At 40.9% G+C, this 26037-nt stretch overlaps 2 protein-coding genes across 6 annotated transcripts in view; one reads left to right on the plus strand and one right to left on the minus strand.

Moving 5' to 3' along the window:
• The window catches only part of LOC126271720 (uncharacterized), a 72782-nt gene extending 48252 nt beyond the window's left edge, over positions 1-24530 (plus strand). For both annotated transcript variants that reach the window (XM_049974172.1, XM_049974173.1), the window contains exons 3-4: positions 22179-22288; positions 23590-24530. In XM_049974172.1, coding sequence (XP_049830129.1) covers positions 22189-22288; positions 23590-24245 — 756 coding nt within the window. In that variant the 5' untranslated portion in view covers positions 22179-22188 and the 3' untranslated portion in view covers positions 24246-24530. The remainder of the gene's footprint in view (positions 1-22178; positions 22289-23589) is intronic.
• LOC126271747 (tRNA wybutosine-synthesizing protein 3 homolog) overlaps positions 16230-26037 on the minus strand; it is a 51966-nt gene continuing 42158 nt past the window's right edge. The window contains exons 4-6 of one of the 4 annotated variants that reach the window (XM_049974175.1): positions 24213-24407; positions 16792-16957; positions 16230-16498 (exon numbers count right to left, since the gene is read on the minus strand). In XM_049974175.1, the coding sequence (XP_049830132.1) occupies positions 24276-24407 (132 nt within the window). In that variant the 3' untranslated portion in view covers positions 16230-16498; positions 16792-16957; positions 24213-24275. Of the gene's footprint in view, positions 16958-24212; positions 24408-26037 lie in introns of all 4 variants that reach the window. The other 3 variants (XM_049974176.1, XM_049974174.1, XM_049974177.1) reach the window with 3 other exon arrangements.

A 26037-nucleotide genomic window follows, 5' to 3' on the forward strand; every position in this document is an offset into this window, starting at 1 on the left:
GATCCCTTCATGCCTCAGAACATGTCATACGAACAGATCCCTTCTTCTTGTCAAGTTGTGCCACAAACCCCTCTTCACCTCAATTCTATTCAGTACCTCCTCATTAGTTATGTGATCTACCCATCTAATCTTCAGCATTCTTCTGTAGCACCACATTTTGAAAGCTTCTATTATCTTCTTGTCCAAACTAGTTATCGCCCATGTTTTCCTTATCAGTTATGTGGAAGATATTCTTCTAGTGTAGTTTCAGTGACGAGTGAAAGGAATTCCTATACGAGAAAACATACAGAAGAGGAGGTTCATGAAATTGCTCTGAAGATAAGACATTGGAAATGTCAGTGCATTAGATGTCTGGTTGAATTGTTTTAAAAAACATCATTATCCTCTGTTTTAAAGTGTAAATGGAGAAAGTGAGGCTTTGATCATAGAAAGCATAAATTATTGGAAGAACATTGCAATGCCACAATTGATACTGGGCTTTGAGTCCAGATACATTTTCAAAGGTGCCAAAATTTGCATCTTTTATAATTTACTTTCTGCAAAATTATGTTCTGTTAAGGAAAAAAAATGTCACAGAGGTAAAAAAAAGGTAAAGAAAGGGTGATGATGCTATGTTGCATAAATAGTGATGGAAGGAAAAGTTTCCCCCACTATTAATTCCCAGGTGTTTCCAAAACACAAAAACACTGATATGAACTTACGAGTACAACAGCAGACCCTTGAAACATCAGAAATATTTACAACTTCCAGATATTTAGATGCCAAGATGAGTGCAGCAGGAAGGAATTGGACTTAACTGTTAACCTATGCCTCAGCGAAAAACAATTTCAGAGGGATGCCATTCTTCCTCCGAACTGCGCAGCTCATCTGTAGCCTCTGGTCCTGGGCATAATAACTCTGTTAAAGCCAAATGTAGAGTAGCAGTTGTGCAGAAGCCAATTCATTCTTTGAGAGGAAGGTAGTGAAGAGACTGACTTGTACAGGCTACGCATATGTTTCCAGAATGATATTTTCACTCTGTAGCAGAGTGTGCACTGATATGAAACTTCCTGGCAGATTAAAACTGGGTGCCGGACCGAGACTCAAACTCGGGACCTTTGCCTTTCGCAGGCAAGTGCTCTACCAACTGATCTACCCAAGCACGACTCACGCCCCATCCTCACAGCTCTACTTCTGCCAGTACTTCGCCTCCAACCTTCCAAACTATACAGAAGCTCTCCTGTCAACCTTGCAGAGCACTTGCCCCTGAAAGGCAAAGGTCCCAAGTTTGAGTCTTGGTCCGGCACACAGTTTTAATCTGCGAGGAACCCTGTAACACAACAGACTCTGTTAAATTGTTTTACAAACGGTGGCTGTGGCACATCAGTTACAACTGAAGATGACATTATTCCAGAAGAGATACTTCTGAAAATGCAAGATTCCAGGACATTGTTGTCACGATGTCTTGACGTCCATACTGTACCTGAGATTGATGCAGGTGAAAGGCTTATGAAGGAACATACGTAGAAGCTGGTGGCAATTGAGAAAGAAGGAATAAATGAGGATGTTGAGTCAAGTTTTGCTGCTGCTGTGCAAGGAATTGGTTCTGTCAGCAATTTCTTTTCCTCTTTTAATGTAAATGAATCAGTTCTAATTTGCAACTACTACACTACTGGCCATTAAAATTGCTACACCAAGAAGAAATGCAGATGATAAACGGGTATTTATTGGACAAATATATTATACTAGAACTGACATGTGATTACATTTTCATGCAATTTGGGTGCATAGATCCTGAGAAATCAGTACCCAGAACAACGACCCCCGGCTGTAATAATGGCCTTGATATGCCTGGGCATTGAGTCAAACAGAGCTTGGACGGTGTGTGCAGCTACAGCTGCCCATGCAGTTTCAACACGATACCACAGGTCATCAAGACTGGTGTATTGTGACAAGCCAGTTGCTCGGCCACCATTGACCAGATGTTTTCAATTGGTGAGAGATCTGGAGAATGTGCTGGCCAGGGCAGCAGTCGAACATTTTCTGTATCCAGAAAAGCCCACACAGGACCTGCAACATGCGGTCGAGCATTATCCTGCTGAAATGTAGGGGTTTGCAGAGATGGAAAGAGCCATGGGTCGTAACACATTTGAAATGTAACGTCCACTGTTCAAAGTGCCATCATTGTGAACAAGAGGGGACCGAGACGTGTAATCAATGGCACCCCATACCATGACGCCAGGTGATACGCCAGTATGGCGATGACGAATACACGTTTCCAATGTTCATTCACCACGATGACGACAAATACGGATGCGACCATCATGATGCTGTAAACTGAACCTGGATTCATCAGAAAAAATGATGTTTTGCCATTTGTGCACCCAGGTTCGTCGTTGAGTGCACCATCGCAGGCGCTCCATCAAGGGTAACCCCAGCCATGGTCTCCGAGCTGATAGTCCATGCTGCTGCAAACGTCATCGAACTGTTCGTGCAGATGGTTGTTGCCTTGCAAACGTCCTCATCTGTTGACTCATGGATCGTGACATGGCTGCACGAACCGTTACAGCCATGCGGATAAGATGCATGTCATCTCGACTGCTAGTGATACGAGGCCGTTGCAATCCGATACGAGGCCGTTGCGATCCAGCACAGCATTTTGTATTACCCTCCAGAACACACAGATTCCATATCATGCTAACAGTCATTGGATCTCGACCAATGCAAGCAACAATGTCGCGATACGATAAACCACAATCGCGATAGGCTACAATCCGACCTTTATCAAAGTCGGAAACGTGATGGTACGCATTTCACCTCCTTACACGAGGCATCACAACACTGTTTCACCAGGCAATGCCGATCAATTGATGGTTGCGTATGAGAAATCGGTTGGAAACTTTCATCATGTCAACATGTTGTAGGTGTCGCCACCGGCACCAACCTTGTGTGAATGCTCTGAAAAGCTAATCATTTGCATATCACAGCATCTTGTTCCTGTCAATTAAATTTCGCGTCTGTAGCACGTCATCATGGTGTAGCAATTTTAATGGCCAGTAGTGTAACTGGAACAGTAACTTCTTTCACTACAATATGCTGGAGACTGCTTTTAAATTTGTAGCACATGATGTTGTCAATTTTGTAATTTGATAGCAAGTAAACGTGCTTGAATTATGATTCTGCTTTCCTTTTTCCACGTACTCTGGCAAAACCCCATTTAAGGAAAACCCCTATTTAAGGAAATCAAACAATGGAATATCCTGGATGGAATGTAACAATATTATGAAGTTGCAACTCACCATATAGCGACTCAGCATCTCCTATTCAAGGAAAAATATTGCATCTCCTATTCAAGGAAAAATATTTTGGTGCTCAGAGATTTGTTAAAAAGGTGTTTTACTGTATGATTAATTTTTTCCTTCCAACATATGTCTCTCCCAAAGTGGGTTGTTGTTTGTGTTCAATTTAGTGGTCACATCCCTGTATTGTTCCTGTGCACCAACTACTATTTTAATGTGCAAGTGTCCATGCTGTGAACAGTCAGTCAGCGATATCCACACTGTGATCAGTGATTTTGTCTTCCACCTGATTGAGTGCAATATTGTTGTACACACGATCTTTATCTTGCTTAGATTTTAATGTGCCATCTTCCGAGTTGAGATTGGATTGTTCTGCCATAACTTCGTCAGTAATTCATCTCGTTTTCCCACGACCATATTGATAAGCCCCTTCTGCAACTTTCTGAATGCTTTTCAAGTATTGTTTTATCTCCATACTCTAAACAATTTAATGTGTTTAAGATCATCAATTTATGTTTTAGATTGTTGTTTAATAGTGTTATTCATGTTCTCAAGCAATTCACGTAGTCCAACTGTTCATGGCTAATCACTGGTATGGTAACACCCATAGTTGAGCTGAATACTGTTATAACCTTTAATCACCAATAATTGTGTGGATATTCAAACACACTCACTTAGAAACAATAGCTGGTTACATGATAACAACTCAGTATCTCTTATTTGACTGCTGTGCCATGACATGCGGTCGGCGCCGTTCGTAGCTAGGTGGCGCTCCCGCGATCAGCCAAGTTGCGAGCGCGTACTGTCGTGGTGGCACTGTTAAATGTCGTGGCACTGTCACAACACTTTCCCCCCTTGAAAAAAATATAACACTCACTTCCTTGGAGACATGGACAGTGCGGACACATCCATAGCTTCTTGTGAAGCCCCGAGAAGATCCCGCGGCGGAGAGACATGAGAGTATGGTCGAAAATGTCCAGGACGGAAGCTCGTGCGTGGAACGTGCATCCGTAGGTGTCATGGACCTGGGGGTGTGCTCCAGCGAGATGGGTCCCGGAGAAGGTGGCGTCGCGACTGGGGCCGGTTCCGGCGTACTCTGAAGCGGTAGCGACATCGGCTGCATCAACACGTACGGTAGATCGGCAGCAGCGACAGGACTGGCTTCTCGGGCTGGTGGAGGCGAAGGAAGGAGTGGTGGCAACGGCGTGGCCACCACTCGTAGGCGCATCTGGACGCCACGAAGAGCCTTGACCATCCCTGGAATTCATTTAGGGCGAGATCCATACCCTCGTGCCCACACGTCGGCACCCACCGAGTATTTTCCCGCACTAGGGGACACAGCACAAGGCCTGACAGGGTGAAGCAGGTGCAGTAGAGTGCGCGGTTGGCGGCCATGCAAGAGTTCAGCAGGGCTGCAATCACCCAGAGGCATGAAGCGATAAGAACTCAGAAATTGCAGCAGAGCGTCATCTGTGCAAAAATCACCAAGCAATTTTTTCATCTGGCTTTTGAAAGTGCGGACAAGGCACTCAACCTCCCCATTCGATTACAGATGGAAGGGCGGTGCTGCAACATAATGAATCCCTTGTCCAGTACAAAAACCACAGAGAAATCACTGAGGGCCATTGTCCGTGACGATCGTGGATGGAAGACCTTGTAGCGCAAAAAATTTGGACAAAGCCAGCGTCGTCGCCACAATGGTGGGCGACAGACGTCGAACAACATACGGAAACTTAGAGGAGGCGTCAATCAACAGTAGCCAATAAGTACCGAGGAAGGGGCCGACAAAGTCAGCATGCACCCGTTCCCATGGCTGCGCCGGATCAGGCCACGGAGAGGGCATTGTACGAGGTGCAGCCAGTTGTTAAGCACATTGACCACACGCAGCAACCATGTGGGCGATGTCCGAATCAATACTGGACCAATAAAAGTGCCTACGGGCCAGGGACTTAGTCCAAGAAACACCCCAATGGCCTTCATGCAACAGTTTGAGAACATCTTTGCGAAGAGAGGCTGCCACCACGACCTGTGCAGATGCGCCATCCGTGGCCAGAACACCACCACCATCACGAACAGACAGACGAAGTCGCAAGGCATGGTAGTTGCGAAGGGGATCCGATGCCTGGCCCTTGGTCCTGTCCGGCCAACCCCATTGAACAAAACCGATCACCTGACGCAGGACGGGTCCCGCGCAGTAGCCCACGCGACCTGCGAACCTATAAGTGGAAAACCCTCGACCGCACGACGTTCTTCCTCATCAATGTGGAAACAGAGTAGTTCATCACAATTGAAAACCGGGTCGGGGCCCAACGGCAATCACGACAATGCGTCAGCATTGGCGTGCTGGGCCGTGGGGCGATAGTGAATCTCATAGTGAAAACGAAAAGGCCCAACGTTGCAGGCGATGAGCTGCCTTATCCGGAAGCAACGCTGATGGGTGAACAGAGAGACCAGCAGCTTGTGGTCAGTGATGAGGTGAAACTTGGAACCATACAAAAAAACGCTGAACTTTTTTAGAGCATAAATGGTAGCGAGCGCCTCCTTTTCGATTTGAGAGTAACGCCGTTGCGCATCGTTGAGGGTCTTGGAAGCATAGGCGATGGGTTGTTCCGATCCATCCTCATACCGATGGGCGAGAACAGCCCCTAGGCCATACTGTGACGCGTCAGTCGCCAGAACCAAGTGCTTACCCGAACGGAGTGTGGCAAGACAAGGTGCCGACTGCAAATGAGCCTTCAGGCGGACAAAAGCCTGCTCACACTCGTCGGACCAACAGAAAGGGACGTTTTTACGTAACAGCTGATGCAGAGGATGAGCTACCGCCGCTGTGGATGGAATGAATTTGTGATAATAAGCAATCTTGCCTAGAAACGCCTGAAGTTCTTTGACCGTAGACGGCCGGGGTAGAGTGTTAATGGCCGCAACATAGAGGACATATACCCTCACGGGACAAGTGGAAACCAAGATACACAATGGAGTGTTGGAAGAACTGTGACTTGTCCAGATTGCACCTCAACCCAGCCGAATGCAAAAAGTGAACGCAAATTGCGAAGGTGCTCCTCAGTGGAGGCCCCCGTGACAACAATGTCATCCAGATAGTTTATGCAGCCGGCAACAGAAGCCGTGAGCTGTTCCAAAAACCTCTGAAAAATGGCCGGCGCACTAGCGATGCCAAACGGTAACTGCTGGTACTGATACAACCCATAAGGAGTGTTGATGACAAGAAAGTCCTTGGAAGAAGCATCCAACGGCAACTGATGGTACACCTCCGATAAGTCAAGTTTGGAAAAGAACTGGCCCCCAGCAAGCTTGGTAAATAACTCCTCAGGACGGGGAAGAGGATATGTGTCAATGAGGCACTGAGCGTTGACAGTGGCTTTAAAATCACCACACAAACGCAGACTCCCATTTGGTTTAGAAACCACCACGATTGGCGATGCCCATTCGCTGGAGGTAACAGGAAGGAGAATCCCTGAAGCTGTTAACCTGTCTATCTCAGCCTTGACAGGTGCACGCAACGCCACTGGCATAGGGCGTGCCTGGAAAAACTTAGGGCAAGCTGTAGATTTAAGAGTAATGTGGGCTTCAAAATCCTTGGCACGACCCAGACCAGCAGAGAACACAGACGAAAATTCAAAACACAATCCATCCAGCTGTTGATACAGAATATCCTCAGATATGAGGTGCACACCATCATCAATGGAGGACCTGAACAACTGCAAAGCATCATAACCGAACAGGTTTTCAGTGCCCGCATGATCCGCCACATAAAACGTGAGGGGCCTAACAACAGACCTGTAGGCAGTGGAAGCATCAAACTGGCCAATGATAGGAATTTTCTGTTTATTATAAGTTCTCAGATTTTGCGTAACTGGAGACAAGGAGGGGAGCCCAACTCCAAATACGTGCGAGAATTAATGAGAGTTACTGCAGAGCCAGTGTCCACTTACATGTGAATGTCTTTATCCAGGACACAAACAGTAACAAACAACTTATTTGTTTGAGAAAGCACACAGTTAACATCCATGGCCGATGCCTCGTCCTCGTGGACAGAAACTTTAGGGGACTGACACACAGAAGCAATGTGGCCTATTTTCCTACATGAATTACACGTGACCCAACGTTTTGGACACACGGCCCTGTCATGCAGTAAGAAACAACGTGGACAAGAAGGAAGTGCAGAACGAACCTGCTTCTGTGGTTGCTGTTTTCGCTGTGAGTGTTGCGGCCCAACGCGACGTTGTTGACGCGAGTGAACCACCTCCACATCTTCGTTCTCCTGTGAAACAGGCAAATTGTCCGTGTCAAAAGTTGACTGTACAGCGCCTACATCACACCACGCTTCTATTTGCACGCCAGCAGCGTGAGACACTTCAAAGGATTGAGCGATGCTTAGAACTTCCACATTGCCGAACTTCTTTATCAGGAGCAAGCCGTAGAATAGCATCCCTAACCACTGAATCAGCATAAGACTCATGATGAGTGTCCGTGACAAACTGACATTTCCTACTCAGACCGTGTAGTTCCGTCGCCCAAGCCCGATAAGATGGATGGGGCTGTTTACACCACCGGTAGAACGCCACGTGGGCGGCAATGATGTGGGTGTTTTTTCGGTAATAGTTAGACAATAAGTCCCACATTTCTTGGAAGGACAGAGAGGCAGGTTCCCGCAGAGGGGCTAACTGAGATAGCAGCAGATAGATCCGTGGGGAAATTCAAGATAGAAATAACGACTTACACATAGGCCGACTACGCCGAAAGCCAAGAAGTGTTGCCACAAACGCTTCTCATAATCCTCCCAGTCTTCAGCGGCCTCGTTGTAAGGAGGGAATGGAGGCGGAGAAGAGGACGACAGACGATGAGTAAGCGACGTCGACAACACCTGAATAGCAGCCATCAGCTGTGTTTGTTGTTCAATGAGGGCTTACGTAAGCTGTTCCATGTCTGCCCCGTCACGAACACACAAATCCACAAAGCAGTGAAAATATCCAACCTCGTCGCCAAAAAGTGTTACAACCTTTAATCACCAATAATTGCGTGGATATTCAAACACACTCACTTAGAAACAATAGCTGGTTACATGATAACAACTCAGTATCTCTTATTCGACTGCCATGCCGTGACATGCGGCTGGCGCCGTTAATAGCTAGGTGGTGCTCCTGCGCTCAGCCAAGTTGCGGAGCGCCTCTATTGCTGTTTGCGCGTACTGTCGTGGTGGCACTGTTAAATGTCGTGGCACTGTCACAACAAATACCAGTTCCTCAAGAAAATAGTTATTAGAATTTAATAAAAATTGTTTATCATTTCTAGACTCAAGATTCATGGCAGTATCTTCACTCTTAGCATTTGTTGTTTAGCATAGCACATGGCTTATGGTATCTAAAAGTCACTCATATTTACAGTTTATTGTTCACAAATTATCATACCCTCTCAATGTTGTTTTTAGCATAATGAGGGACTGGAATGCTGGACACTCACAATTCACAATAATTGTGATGCATCAGCCATCTCCGAAGATTCTGATGAAGTCATCGTCTGAAACACAAGTCTCCTATTGTGAGGTTTCTCTTCATTCCTCACTTCAATGATAATTTACTTATCTCCTTCCAGTAATGAACTGTGTCATCATTAGCATTATTTGATGACTGGTTGGGTGAAGTTCACTGAGCGCAGTGGATTGAGATGCCACTATCAGTTTATTAAATCCTGTGTCGAAAGGCATCATTCAGTTACAATAACAAAATCATGCTATGAATGTTTCAGTCTTGGATGAGATTCTATTCTTGCAAATTACTATTCAATATTCTTCTGTTTTGTGACTAAATTAGAACATTATTTGGTTTTCTTTCGAATACTTCCTCCAGAGAGTACTTTCTGTATGTTTTGTAGTTTTTGCATAATCATCTTTTAAATCCTGGTAGTACTTATGAATAATCCTGTGTTTGGGAAGAGTTGGATCCAAATTTCTGTCTGTTTATCTACATTTAGGTTTCTTTTATGGTTTACTTGTTTTCTTCAAAGCTATAGCCAAGACAGTTCCTATGGAAAGGCCAAGGCACATCTTACCTCATCCTTACCTTACTTCAGCTTGTGCTCCATCTCACATGACATCAGTGGCATGTTCACCCTCATTTTACTTTCTTCCCTTTTTGTTCAGTCAGCCTATTGCTGGCTAGTAGTTCGAAGTTTTAACTGTTTACATTTGGTCATAGATGTATATAAACTAACTTTTGTATACTTTACGTCTACATCTGTACTCTGCAAACTACAGTGAAGTGTCTGGCAGAGGGTGCTGTTACTTGGTTAACAGCTAAAGCAATTTGTTATTGATTTTACCACATGTATCAGCAAAACTAGAAGTGTAGATTCCAAAGAACATTTAATGATAAAAATGATGATGACATGATACGTTGCTACAGCAACATGAGATACAGTGCTGTGAATTGGAGGTTTCTTCTGTGGAGTTGTAGGTACAGTCAGCTGAAGCGAAACTATTGATAATGCTCTGTAAATGAGAGAGCAACTGATTAGCCAGATGAATACTTGTTAGTTAGTAGATAAGTAGCACAGATAAAAAAATATACAGGATGGAACAGTTAACATGTTACTGATGAAAGTTAATAAAATGACTGCTGGGGAGAAAATGTTGAAGACAGAAAAATTAATTAATGGTTAGAAAGGAGGAGGAGGAGAGAAAATAGTGGGACAAAAAGCCAGGAAAGATAGAAAAGGCAATGTGGGAGAAGACTGAAAATGGGAGTGAGAGGATCACTGTAAACAAAATATAGTATAACGCCAATTATGCGTTTTTCAGCGGTCTACAGAATAAAAACGTATAAGTGTGAAAAACATATATATGAAATATAGCACCATACTATAATATTAATTGGTAAACACAAATGAAAAATCCAGCAAATAAAAAGTTACATTCTACAAAACGTTATGTATGGTACCTAGTAAGCCTATATAACAAAATATAAAGAAAAATGTAAACCTCTACAAGGGAGAAAAGTCATTTTGTAAAAAAGTCTGTAATTTTGGCTTGTTTTCTTCTTTGATGCAGTATAACTCTGTCATTATTTCATCAGAAACACTGTGGCGTGTCACAAATTGTTTAATTATTTCCAATGCATTTATTGCATCATTAACTGTCACTGAGGAATGCTGAGGCTCTTCTGTATCATCCACATCGTCAGTTTCTTCCTCGTCCAGACCCCGTGATGCACATTGAACTATTTCAGCAATAGAAATATCATCAGTATTATCATTTCCACTATGATCATGGACTTTTCGGAAACAGTTCCAAATGGTATCGTCTGAAACTCTGTGCCATGAAGCTGCAATTTATTGCATTGCCTATCAGAAGAAACAAATTCATTAATAATTTCTCGTAGTGTTTTTGGATCCGGTAACACAACAAGAAATAAATGGCAAGTAAAATCTTACCTGTAAAATGTTTAGTTTCACTTCTTCCTTTTTTCCCATTGTTTACACACCTGATGGCATGCTGCAGCATTTTGCGATAATGCAACTTGAAATTATGTATTACTCCAAGGTCAAGTGGCTGGAGCTCACTCGTGCAGTTTGTTGGAAAGAATTCCACGGTCACATTTCTCAAATAGGAAGTAAGGGGAGGATGTGTTGCACACCTGTCTATGAACAATAAGATCTTCCAGCCTGCTGCACCCATTTTCGCGACACTTCGAAGTCACCTTTCGAAAACTTTTGTCGCAATCCACGATTTCTTGTTTACGTGTATTTTGTGGGAAATGTGACAATGTTCATAAAACAACGGGGCTTGGCAAATTTCTCGATTGTAAGTAGGGGGAGCTTCTCACTCCCATCATTGTTAGCACATAACAGCACTTACATGTTGTTTACCTTGTTTTCCTTTGTGGCAGTTCCCGCCTTTGAATGCCAATGTGGGGTCAGGCATTACACTGTAAAATAAGCCCATCTCATCTGCATTGAAAATGTTTTTAGGAGCATAGTTCTTTCAAACGGGTTTCCTTCCAATCTCGCACGGATCAACACTTTTGCTATTGACACATACATTCTGACAGCTGATGCCATGTCTTACCTTACATTTGTGCAGCCAACCTGATGAAGCACTGGAATTTTCCACACTGAGTCAAACTGCAAATTCATTTGCGTTTTCACAAGCACTGGGCCTCTATAGGAATGCCACCTGGGCCACTGTAGGAATGCCTTCTGCTCTTTGTTGCCTGAACCGCTGCAACAATCAATCTTCCATGTCGTCATATTTCCCACACAAATGTGTGTCTGTTACAAGTAGAAATTCCAAACACACATGCACTATCTTCAATTTCCTTTGCCTCTGCTACTATAGAATTTAAAGTAGACACAGAATTCCTAATTCCTTGGCAATATCTACTTGCTTTTGATTACTGTTTTCCTTCACAACTCTCAAAATTTGTACCTTTTCAGTGATAATAATGCTTTCTTTTTTCTTCCACTCATGTTACCAGTTCTCAAAATAATATAGAAATACAATAATATGGTACTATAGCCTATACAGTACGAGGTCTGATGTGTTTCATGATTCCTGAATGACATGCAATAATTCTTGTCCAGTTGTGCCCTAGTTCAGCAGAAGCCGTGTAATTTCAGGAAAACAAATGAGTGCTACATCTGCTAGCAACCTCCTCTATGGCTATCACCATTGCTGCAATAGTAAGCTTCATATGTTACACTGTACTTTCCAAAACTGTACAGCCTCTGTATAACATCTGGGTTTTGTATAACATCTGGGTTTCGTGACGACTCTTATTACTGCAGTTTATACTGTTGTTGAATATCTGTCAATCTATAAAACAATCTCAAGTTTGTAACATTAAAAATTAAGTGTTAGTTGGATTCGGATGCTTGCAACAAAGTGGTTTTCTAGTTGTCAACCTCAGTGCAGTGTTAATTGATGGAGCTTAGGCCGGTAATATACTATCAGATTTCCTTTGACAACAATCTTTGATGTGGTGCAAAATGGGGTATTACACTGTCATCGAATATCTCGTCAAAGTTCCTTCATAATGGCCGACAATGACTTAATACTAGTCTCTGCAGTTCAATTTTACTTACAACATTGGCGGTGTAGTGTGCATCTTCATATAATGCAAATGTTTTGTTGTGAAATTTTCATTTTACGAATATAACTAATTTACTGAGCTGACAAGGGCACATACAAGAATCTGTCAACCATAGAGCAAGAACAGATTTAATTATTTACTTCATGGTGAAATGAATTCCCAGCAGTGAATGGTTGTTGCCAACATCAACACACTATGCTACCAATGCCATAAGTAAAATTATACCTTGTCTGAGGTTACGTGCACTGCAATTGCATTTGCAAGAGAAGCAGAAGGAAAGGAAACATACTTGGGTGAAGCTGTGGACTTCAGATGCGATAGACATACAACAAAATTTGCTACGGGAGCTGCAAGTCGAAGGCGTAAAGTTGCATGAAAATCTCTTTGGGAATGGAGAGAGTTCATTTCAATATGTGCTCAACAATGTGGCTCCTCATATTATGAAGCTGAACACTCTCCTCAGAAATGCTATATCCGCAAAAGACTACGATTTCTGAGTACTGTAGTTTACATTATCGGTATAGTGCTCTAATGCTGCAGTGCACATTGACGAAAATAATACCAGAAATGTTTGAAGCTATTTATAACGCACTGAAAGAGGAATTTTTATTCTGTTTTTGTGTTTGGGATGTTGTAAGCTACACAGTGCTTCATCTGTCTTGAATATTTGTATAAATTTTTTTATATGTGCGACACAAAGTTCCTTATTACACCATCAAATTTTATTACAGTCTAATATTGGCCTTACCAATCTCCCCCCAACCAACTCTGAAACACTGCATCATAACTTCTGCATACTGGATATTTCGCTGGGACACAAAAAAAAATAAGTGAAGTTTTACTGTCTTACAGAAATGTGATCATGATAGTACGAGTAGTATTGAAAGTACTGTGTGTAAAATTTCATGTTGTACCAAACTAAAATCCAGTTGAAAAAACTAATAAATTATGACACAGAACTGCTGGCCTGTAGCACTTACCTTCAGGAGACAAAAATTGTAGTAATGCGGATAAAAGACATATAAAAGTAAAAGGGTCACACTACTTAACCACTGCAACTGAAGAATTGTTTCAACAGGACAAAAAGATAGGCTGAGGAAAGATTAAAAAGAAAGAGCAGGTAACTTAAATCCCAGGAATTAGAGTGACCCACTTACAGAGAGGGCGAGGGTAGACAAAGTTTTGTATTCTGGGAACTAGATTTCCTAAAACTTATGACTGCATGCGGTGGAAAAGTAGGAAGTATTTTGCAGCATGGATGGCAAATGTGCCGGATGAGAGTATTCATGTTGATTATCATGTAATATTTTTTTCCCCAAATAATACTGAATGCAGTCTGCTTCAAGAGGCAAATATCCCCCAATTTTGTGTATGAAGCCAGTGTTCAAGTAACTTATGTAGTATAATCTTCTCGTATCTCAACTGCTGTATTTATTGATTGGCAGAGAACATGTTAGTTATCAATTAACACATTCCACAATGCTATGTATGCACCTCTACTGTGCAGGTGCACTGGCAATTTTGAAGTTACTTTAATAGATAAGTGTACAATAACTAAGGGTCTCAAAGGCACATTTCTAGCATCATTTGAAACACTATACTTTATAGATTAGGAAAACTGTAAGCATATATATATATATATATATATATATATATATATATATATATATATATATATATATATATTGCATCAGTAGAGGTGTACAAACTTTCCCAACAACATGAGAAACCTTCACAAGGAAAAATTTTTACATTTCCTAACATGATTTCTGGTGTTCGTAATAAAAAGAATTTGAGTTCACAGGAGGTTTTTATGTAATATTTTACAATATAAAATGATTACATATATTTTATACATAATTCACTTTCAGGTGGCAATCCTGAAAGCACCGAGTTACACAGAGTCCTACACTGCTGTCTTTGCACCATCATCTGCTTTCTCTTCTTATCCACTTGCTGGTGTCTTTCTTCCCTTTGTTGGAGCAAACCTTGCAGTAATGCGTAGTAGTTACTTTGTTGTCATGGGAGGTACTTTTTCTGGAAAGTGACAACAAAAATTTCTGTCAAGGCTAGTGCTTGGTGTTGGTGTTGGTTCTAAAGATGTGAAGCCTCCTCCTGTTGATACCAATTTCAAACTTACTTTTTTTTTATGAGGTCCGTAAGAGAGATTTTCTGTTTACTGATGTCTCTGTACAAAATAGACATTACAAAAAAATGAAAGAAAAGTTTTTTCCGCCGCTTCATTGTTTTTCATGCAAATGGGTAGTAACTGTACAGCTGATCCCCATGATTTACACCAGTCTTGTTCATATTGTAGTCAATTAGAACGTATGACTTCATTACTTGTGTAATACCACCTTTTTAATGTACTGGAATGTCTGTGGTGGTAACCTGATGTTTTGTGGATAGACAGTGTACATCACACTTATTTTTCAACAGCACTAGAATGGGCCCATTCCACCAAAATATCATTTCATTTTGCTTCAGATTCTTTGTTTTGGTAAGCTTTTTCTCTTTTTCATTACAGTTCCAACAGCTAATGTATTCTTCTCCCACATCATCTTCAGCAGAGGAACACTAATGTAATATCTGCCCATGTAAATACAGCGGCCTTTACCATAATATGGAGAACAGAGAGTGTCTACTAATGCTGGAATACAGTTGTCAGTACTCCTTGATGATCCTCTGTAGACATCGAAGTCCAGGATGTAGCCTGTTGCAGCATTATGAAGTGCATAAAGCTTCATGCCATATTTATTGGGTTTATTTTTCACGTGAACCCTAAAGCCAACATGTCCACTAAATGGACAAATACCTTCATCTATAGTCAAATTTTCGTATGACATGAAACTGGATCTACATTTGTCGACAAAGAAGTTGAACACAGGTCTAATTTTATCAAGAGGATCATCCTTTTCCTCCTTTTTTATGTATGTTGAGTTGTTATTGGCATGCTGCGTGAACATAATACTGGAAAACCTATCACAGCTCAACAATTTACTTGCAACACCTGTTTGTAAAAATGCTTTGGTAACTTCACGACACACACATGCAAAACAGTTGCAAAAAAACCATATATTTCGTGTGCTGGATCCCATTTGTGCCACATAAGTCCTTTTTATTTAATTTCGCCAATTTTTATACCTACATGTTTGTCTGCCAGTCTTTGTTTCGCTAAACACCATCACTAAAAAGTTCAAAAAACAGTTATAAACATCAGTTCCTTTTCACAAACAAGTGGCTGCAGACTCCAACTGAAATATTAGAAGCTGAGGTTGTGCCCCTGCCAAGTTGTCAGCATTGTGTTGAGGAAGACCTACTGCTGCATTTGTTGCTGTAACATTTGTTGATCATTGTAGCTCCTCTTCTAATGGAAAATCGTAATTCTAATTAGGTAAAAAGAAAAGACAGTGTGTTTTCTTTACAAATTTTCCGTGTACATTAGTAACCAAAAGGGAGGGGGGGGGGGGGAACCTTTACCTGATTCATTACTCGAAACACTTTCTGACTCGTAATTTCTGTCGTCGTCCGAATAAAATGTCAAGAACTTCACTTTCCCACAGGTCTCTACCATTAATTTCACTCAAAACGCTCTTACATAATCATGAATTGTCGTCAAAGAAATGATAGATATAATGACAGATATTCTTCTCATACAACTGATACACAGACTGCAGTTATCTTACAGCCACCAGCCATATAGCGCAGTGAAAAACACATTTCAGCAAATGCAAAAGTGGCACACCCATACAGGCGCCGTCCATACGGCTCAAACGTGCGCGCCCGTATGGCACACACGCATAGTGTTGAATGTGTTAAATTCAGGTACTGATCAATAATGAAGAGCTGAACAAAAACTGGTGTTTTATTACACAAAATACACATTTCAAACATAAGATACTATAGGCAGATATTTTAATTACTCTGACAACCATCACTACAGTAAAGGGACAGTTTCTTCTTCATGGAGTTTCCTTCGTTATCTGAGGTGATAAATGAGCTGTGCTGCATTATTTTCAATCCTAAAAATGTAATCCTTGTTGTGAAAACTTGCCCTTGTAATGTCATAGAGGCGTTTTCTTGATAACTTGCTATTACAGCATTTCCCCTCCTTATCTGTCAAGAAAACAGTTTCATCCATGTATTTCCCTGGGCTACTACTTTGATAATCAGAAAACTATAATATAAACATTCTGCACACAGAATGAAGCAACACATTTCTGCTAATGTGTAGAATCACAAACCAACCTAGTTCTATTATCTAGTTACCAGCATTTTTTTTTAATTTATATGCTTCCCCTGAAGGAAAAGTAGGAAGTAATATACACGATTTAGCAGAAAATAAGATGGAATGATTAGTTCTCTCAAAACACAATGTAAGAATTCCTGGAGTAACATTTTTAGCTCACATTATAAAATAGATACATTATGCATAGATCACAGTCTCAATCAAATCTTCTGACTTGACATTACTTCAGTTACATGTGCATCAATGCCACTGCTTATTTATTGGAGCTCAGTTCTCTTATTGTGGCTGGGTAGACGGAATTCCAGTCGCTACGTCTTCAAAAAAATCTGAAATGGTTACAGATTAAAAATAGAGACTTCCATGTCAAAGTAGCCAGCATGACTAAAGCACAAAGGTGGTCATCAACTGATGAAATGAATTTTACCCCCCCCCCCCCCTTTTTTTTAACTGCATTTGGTCATCTTTTTAAGAAAGCAACATGAAAAAAGGTGCTAAATTTACACAGTTTAATAAATTGTAAGGGCAGCTTAATTAATTGTATGGGCATATCCTGCTTCAGGGAATACGAGTAAGATTCTTTGCACTTGCTTCCTTTACAAATTAAAATTTGAGTACTGTAACAACTACATGAGCATTTTTAAATGTTTAAATTATATTTACATAATGCTATAGAAATATCTACAGTGTATGATTAGCTTGTAGCTTTATTTTTACTGTAGACTGTATCAGCATTGTAAACTGCGTGATACATTCCACATCACAAGCTTAATCCATACAATAAGCAAAAATTTAAGTAATGGAAACAACCAATCTTACTTTATTAAGAATACTGTAGTTCTGTTTAGGATTTTTCATGATGAATTAAATCCGCTTAAGTTGTACTTGATAAATCCTTTATTTGGATAAAATCATATATTGGTTTGGCCTCCTTTTATATTTTATACTATGATTTTATTAATTTTATATTTTGTCCAGTCTGTTGACTGGTGTTGCTGGGCTTCCATGATATGTGTCATGCTGGACACTTATAAGGTAAGCTACTTTTGAGGTTCACGTTCTATAGCTTTTATGTAATGAGATATCGTATGCTCCTTGATAAATTTGCTGGACTTTTTCGCATAATTGCTACAGCTTCCTCATACACAATGAAGGTATAACCTGATGTTCACATTTGTATGGGCCCTTTTAATGTTAACCAATTTTATGAAGAATCCCTCTTTGTGTGTGTGTGTGTGTGTGTGTGTGTGTGGGCGCGCACACGCAATGCTTGAAGATAGGATTTACATCTTAGACCTGGGTCATGTGTACGATTTTATACAAATAAAGGATTTGCCAAGTATAACTGCAGTGGATTTATTCATCCTGAAAAGTTTTAGCAGTTTTGAGTATCCTGTAAAGAGTATATTATTCTTAGGATTGTTTAACTATTTACACTTTCACGTCCATAATTCTACAGCAGATTCAGTAGTCCCTAACCCAGTAACTACATACCTCTATATACGAATAATTGTGGAAATCTCATGCATTAAAAGTCCATTAGTTGCCTGCATTATATTTAGTATCAACAATAATGTCTCAGGTCAGATATAAAGAAATGTTCTTAAAAAGAACTAGACAGCCTCCAACTAATGCCAAATTCAGATCTGAACACCACTGGCAAACAATTAAACCTCTATGGACATAATTACGAATAAAAACAAAGATTCCAAGACTTACCAAGCGGGAAAGCGCCGGTACATAGGCACAATAAATAAAACACACACACAGAATTTCAAGCTTTCGCAACCAACAGTTGCTTCTTCAGGAAAGAGGGAAGGAGAGGGAAAGACAAAAGGATGTGGGTTTTAATGGAGAGGGTAAGGATGTAGGGATGAACACGTGTGTGTGTGTGTGTGTGTGTGTGTGTGTGTGTGTGTGTGTGTGTGTGTGTGTGTGTGCGCGAGTATACACCTATCCCTTCCCCCCACCCCCGAGGAAGGGAGAGGGAGGGATGAAGGGATGTGGGTTTTGGGGGAGAGGGTGGGGAGTCATTCCAATCCCGGGAGCGGAAAGACTTCCCTCAGGGGGAAAAAAAGACAGGTGTACACACACACACACACACACACACACACACACACACACACAAGCAGACATTTGTAAAGGCAAAGAGTTCGGGCAGAGATGTCAGTCGAGGCGGAAGTACAGAGGCAAAGAAGTTGTTGAAAGACAGGTGAGGTATGAGCGGCGGCAATTTGAAATTAGCGGAGGTTGAGGCCTGGCGGATATCGAAAAGAGAGGATATATTGAAGGGCAAGTTCCCATCTCCGGAGTTCGGATAGGTTGGTGTTGGTGGGAAGTATCCAGATAACCCGGACGGTCTAACACTGTGCCAAGATGTGTTGGCCGTGCACCAAGGCATGTTTAGCCACAGGGTGATCTTCATTACCAACAAACACTGTCTGCCTGTGTCCATTCATGCGAATAGACAGATTGTTGCTGGTCATTCCCACATAGAAAGCGACACAGTGTAGGCAGGTCAGTTGGTAAATCACGTGGTTGCTTTCACACGTGGCTCTGCCTTTGATCGTGTACACCTTCCGGGTTACAGGACTGGAGTAGGTGGTGGTGGGAGGGTTCGTAGGACAGGTTTTACACCGGGGGCGGTTACAAGGGTAGGAGCCAGAGGGTAGGGAGGGTGGTTTGGGGATTTCATAGGGATGAACCAAGAGGTTACGAAGGTTAGGTGGACGGCGGAAAGACACTCTTGGTGGAGTGGGGAGGATTTCATGAAGGATGGATCTCATTTCGGGGCAGGATTTTAGGAAGTCGTATCCCTGCTGGAGAGCCACATTCAGAGTCTGATCCAGTCCCGGGAAGTATCCTGTCACAAGTGGGGCACTTTTAGGGTTCTTCTGCGAGAGGTTCTGGGTTTGAGGGGATGAGGAAGTGGCTCTGGTTATCTGCTTCTGTACCAGGTCGGGAGGGTAGTTGCGGGATGCGAAAGCTGTTTTCAGGTTGCTGGTGTAATGGTTCAGGGATTCAGGACTGGAGCAGATTCGTTTGCCACGAAGGCCTAGGCTGTAGGGAAGGGACCGTTTGATATGGAATGGGTGGCAGCTGCATGAACTTGCCCTTCAGTATATCCTCTCTTCTCGATATCTGCCAGGCCTCAACCTCCGCTAATTTCAAGTTTCCGCCGCTCATACCTCACCTGTATTTCAACAACTTCTTTGCCTCTGTACTTCCGCCTCGACCTACATCTCTGCTCGAACTCTTTGCCTTTACAAATGTCTGCTTGTGTGTGTGTGTGTGTGTGTGTACACCTGTCCTTTTTTCCCCCTAAGGTAAGTCTTTCCGCTCCCGGGATTGGAAAGACTCCTTACCCTCTCCCTTAAAATCCACATCCTTTCGTCTTTTCCTCTGCTTCCCTCTTTCCTGAAGAAGCAACCGTCGGTTGCGAAAGCTAGAAATTCTGTGTGTGTGTTTTATTTATTGTGCCTATCTACCGGCGCTTTCCCGCTTGGTAAGTCTTGGAAGCTTTGTTTTTAATATATTTTTCCCATGTGGAAGTCTCTCTCTCTCTCTCTCTCTCTCTCTAATATATATATAAACAAAGATTCCAAGACTTACCAAGCGGGAAAGCGCCGGCAGACAGGCACATGAACAAAACACACACACAGAATTACGAGCTTTCGCAACTGGCAGTTGCTTCGTCAGGAAAGAGGGAAGGAGAGGGAAAAATGAAAGGATGTGGGTTTTAAGGGAGAGGGTAAGGAGTCATTCCAATCCCGGGAGCGGAAAGACTTCCCTTAGGGGAAAAAAGGACAGGTGTACACTCGCACACACACACACATGGCGGATGGATATGTGTGTGTGTGTGTGTGTGTGCGTGTGTGTGTGTGCGAGTGTACACCTGTCCTTTTTTTCCCCTAAGGGAAGTCTCCGCTCCCGGGATTGGAATGACTCCTTACCCTCTCTCTTAAAACCCACATCCTTTCATTTTTCCCTCTCCTTCCCTCTTTCCTGACGAAGCAACTGCCAGTTGCAAAAGCTCGTAATTCTGTGTGTGTGTTTGTGTGTTTTGTTCATGTGCCTGTCTGCCGGCGCTTTCCGCTTGGTAAGTCTTGGAATCTTTGTTTTTAATATATTTTTCCCATGTGGAAGTTTCTTTCTGTTTTATTTACATCGTCATATATATATATATATATATATATATATATATATATATATATATATATATATATATATAGAGAGAGAGAGAGAGAGAGAGAGAGAGAGAGACGATGTGACTTACCAAACAAAAGCGCTGGCAGGATAGACACACAAAATTCAAGCTTTCGCAACCAGCGGTTGCTTCTTCAGGAAAGAAGGAAGGAGAGGGAAAGACGAAAGGATGTGGGTTTTAAGGGAGAGCGTAAGGAGTCATTCCTATCCCGGGAGCAGAAAGACTTACCTTAGGGGGAAAAAGGACAGGTATACAATCGCACGCACACACATATCTATCCGCAATATCAACAGATGACACACCTGCATCCATGCCACACTTTCGAGATGCAGCTGTTCCGGTAGCTGAAGAAATTCTCATAGTGCACCATAATATCCCATACTTTTAGTCTAAATCATAACTAATCTGCTGTGAATGGTGACTGCAAGTAAATAATTCTCGCTATGCATATACAGCAATGGATTATAAGCATTACAAATTTGTCGAGCTCATCCATAGAGGGAAAAATTAGAGATGTGTGCATTATACATACAAGATAACACTCATAACTTTGGATTCAGAGAGTCATAATTACCTCTAACTTAGTAACAGCAATAATTTTATGGCACGAATTCTAAGTAAGTCCATCAGGACCTGTCTATAGTACTTTGTTTGGTAGTTTTTTTTTCTGTATCAAGATGAATAAACTTTAAAAATCACTTCCCACTGGTGTTGGACGACAAAACTCATTTTATAATGTGCACACATGAATTTCAAAAAATCCAGTCTTTATGATTCCCTTAATGTTCTTTTATCTTTGGATTCATCAGTGTGAACAATTCCAAGCTACACCATGATTTGGAGTCGGCATTGAACTGCACGTCCTTGTTGCATAACTGGCTGATTGATTGCCAGTTCAAAGGCTGGAGGAAGGCAAATACATACATTCTCCACTAGGAACAAGCCTAGTAAACAACTGTAATATTCAAACAACAGGTTTATTTTTACTTCTTTAATGAAATTTAACCTCTATGATTTTTGCACATGGGAAAGTAAGCTTGCAGTATAGCTTGGCATTTATCAAAAATCCAATCTGGTATCTACATGCCGTTATAATAAAATAGTGTGAGGTGTGAAGATAAACATCATTTTTATGTCTATTTTACATGTCTCGACCATGAAGGATTGATGAAATTCTCTGTATCTTTATCTATCCAATTTATGACACACTGATTCGACTAAAATGTACTACTAAGACGAACACTTTATTGTCATCATGTCTGTTTTTCATTGTAATTAAAGATGATATTCTGCAACTTGTTGAATTTTCTTGTCCAATAATTTTTTTTGTTTCCTTGTCACAGGGAGACCACCATGGGTGACATTGCTTTATCTTTCTGCAAGCAGATGCGAACAGCGACAAGAGATGTTCATGCAGTCAGTGATGCACTAGTGAATGCAAAACTTGCATTTGGTAAGCGAAATATTTCTTACGGCAGATTTTATTGTCCATGGAGACTGCACTCATTTTTTATGTGATTAGTTTTGGTTCTACACGAACCATCTTCAGATCTGAATGTGTGGGTTACAGGAGCAATCTGTCCCTTTAACTAGCAAATTTGTGTGTTATGTCACAAGATGTGCAACTAGTATTATAGAGACATTGTGATAAGAGTTAAATTAGGAACTATAGCGTATTATCCTGTCTTTACTTTAAATGTTTTTTTTTATGTTTATCTCCTTTCTTGATACAAAAACAATTTCTATGTATTTTTCATAAATCTGAAGATGGCTGTTAAACAGCTGAAACTAGTTGCCTAACTGCTGCTTAAAGCAAGGCAAAGAAATTTATGGTGAACTATAGCTGATCATGTTTTGTAACTATGTCACAATAAGAATCCATGTCGAAAACTGTCCACCAATGACATTACAAACTGCTGAATTACGTGTGACACTACCTTCCTTACTTTGTATCTACATCCATTTTCTCCACTGGAGATTTGGGTAATCTGTCATTATCAGTGAGTAATGAATAATAAAATCCCATTACAATATGTTCTACTTGAACCCAGTGTATTTCAAGTTTACTGCCAAGGGCAGCCCTTATAACTTGTACACTCTGTGTGTCACCATGGGTTTCCACTCATAGGTTCCTTTCAAGGCATCTTCCACAACACCTCAAACTTTGTTGGAATTGTCTTGTCACTAACATCTCAGTATAAATTATGCCTGCACCACCATCTGATAGACAAAAAATGAAATGGGCCATTTTTCATAACACCGCTGCAGATAATTATGCCTCATTCCAATATGACCTTGACTCAACATTTTTAGAATGCCAACTAATAATATCATCTACTACAGGTTTTGATAAAGAAATAACATCAGATATCTCACAAACATTGGGCCACAAACTATAAGTGTGCACATACGTTTTCGATGAAAAGATAATTATATGAAGTGTAGGCACTAAATTTAGGAAGACCCCCTTATCCTTATTTTCAGCTATTTAAGCTCACAAGAGGTTTTCTTGCAAACATGTAAGAGAAGGGTGCAATCCTATAAAAAAACCTCAATGTGAGTCAACCTTCTTTTTCTTATCACAAAAAAAAAGAAAAATATATATATATAATTGTAACCTTCATAAAACATACATTTCCGAAGTTTTTCCTGCAGTTATTCTCCAATTACATCAGTTATGGGAACCAATTGTGTAGTAACTGAATATAAATCCACAGTATGTTGAATTCAGTCTGTATTTTTTTTATTTCACAGCACTGTCTGACAACACAGTCTGGGCGGACGGACTCCTTGTTTTCTACGAAGTGTTTAGATTCTTGGAAGGTGCAATGGATCGTCATTCGGTATTGGCGCAATTAGAGGTGCCTGGATTACGACGCCGAGAAGCATTCGAACGTGATCTTGCACGTTACCTAGGGGAAGGATGGTGTGGACCAAACTACCAACCACGAGCCAGTGTAGCAACATATATATATCATCTTGAAAAACTTGAGAAAGAAGATCCCGTTCTGCTTTCAGCTTATATATACCATCTTTACATGGGATTATTGTCTGGTGGTCAGATTCTAAGACGTAAACGTGCTTTTCGGGAAAAATTACTACCTGCAGGCTGGTGGCATGATGCAGACTCAGACTCTGTAACAGATTTCCATCCACAAAAGCCCTCGGCCCTAAAAAAGATGTTAGCTACTGCAATGGAAGAATTTGCTAATGGTTTAACAGCAGACATGCGTGAGAAATTAATTGTGGAGAGCAAAAATGTATTTCGCATGAATAATCTAATTATTAGAAGTGTAAAAGGTACAACACAAGTATTTCTGAAAAAGTGTGTTTATGCAGCTACTTTCCTTTTTTTAATTGTACTGTTATATTTGTACCTGTTTCCAAGGCAAGGTCTGCAGCTGAAGTAATCAGCTGGGTTTCAGAGAAGCAAATTGTCGTTAGAAATTCAGTACTTCTGTTCTCACAATTTCTTTCTCTTTGATGTTTTTAATTTTAGAGAAAAAATTCATGGTTCTTCGTTTATTTTCCTTCATCTTCTCACTGGCTTTACTAGTAAGGAATTTTAGATACTGAAAAGAAATTAGTGCCAAAAGTTTTGTAATAAAAACACTTAAAATGTATCGTGTAATTACATAAGATTAAAAACTTATTCAAACAAATAAAAAATAAAGATTACAGGGTATTAAAATGTATTTTGGAGTATCATTTGGCTTTTTGTTTTCAAGCTATATCTGAGAGTGAATTCGCAGGGGAGAGTGAAAACTGGGTGAGTGACCTTTCAACAATGTCCACATTGGTAGCTGTGTGTTCAGCGCAGTGTACTGCTAACCAAAGGTACCCAGGTTCGATTCTCAGCTAGTTCTGAGATTTTCTCTGCACGGGGACTGGATGTTGTGTTGTCCTTACACTCTTATTGTCATACTTGACATTCCACTACATAGATGGCTGTGTGGGTACGTCCCATAAGCCAATTAATTAAAAACTCTTGCAACATGAAATAGCAATATTTGGTATTTTCCTTCACTAAAAACATATTTATTTACCTTCAGTGCTAAATTTCATTGGGAGCTAACTGTTGATGAAAGGTTTTATTTTTTTATGCCTATAAAAGTCCACTCATAATGATATATTAAACAATAATAATATCACTTAAACTGATACACTGTTCATGATTACAGTAGGTCAAGTTCTCATGTACACCAAAGGAAATAGACAACAAAACATTCAATTACCAGTTTTTGCTCAAAATTTTAGGAAAAGAATATTGTGCAGGGGGAAGGAGAAATTATTTTACAAGGAAAACAACAAAAAGCAACCGCTAAAGAAAATGGGTGAGTATCAAGAAAAGGACAACAGGATCATCATAAAATGTATTGAATCAAACAAACCTTTTGGAAATATCTTTTCTCATCACTTGAAAGATAACTGAAAATGATAATAACATGAAGGAAAATTAGTTACACATTCCTTAGAATCATTTGAATTCTTATTAAAATGATGTGGAACGAGTCAGCTTACATGATTAACATTAAATCCAATGAACATCAGTCCTAACACAACTACACCTCAAAACTAGTCTACATCCACAAGCCACCATATGGTGGAGGGTATCTTGTACCACAACTAGTTGTTTCATTTCCTTTCCCGTTCCACTCGCAGATAGAGCGAGGGAAAAACAACTGTCTATATACCTCTGTATGAGCCCAAAATCTCGTATCTTACCTTCTTAGTCCCTACGCGAAACACTTCAAATGCCGGTTCTCTAAACTTTCTCGGCAGTGTTTTTCAAAATGAATGTCTTCTTCCCTACTGGGATTCCCACATGAGCTCCCAAAGCACATCCGTAACACTTGCATGCTGATCAAACCTAGAAGCTCGCCTCTGAATTGCTTCAGTGTCTTCTTTCAATATGACCCGACAGTGTCAAGCAGGACACTACGGGTTTGTTTTTCCTATTCATCCGCATTAACTTACATTTTTCTACATTAAGAGCCAGCTGCCATTCATCACACCAACTAGAAATTTTGTCTAGGTCGTCTTGTATCCACCCACAGCCATTTATCTTCAATGCCTTGTACAGACCACAGCATCACCAGTGAACAACTGCAGATTGCTGCCCACCATGTCTGCCAGATCATTTATGTATGTAGAAAATAGCAACACTCCTGGGTCATTCCATGCCAAATCATCCAGCCAAAA

This window comes from Schistocerca gregaria, chromosome 1, assembly GCF_023897955.1.
Source record: "Schistocerca gregaria isolate iqSchGreg1 chromosome 1, iqSchGreg1.2, whole genome shotgun sequence".
NCBI lineage: Eukaryota > Metazoa > Arthropoda > Insecta > Orthoptera > Acrididae > Schistocerca > Schistocerca gregaria.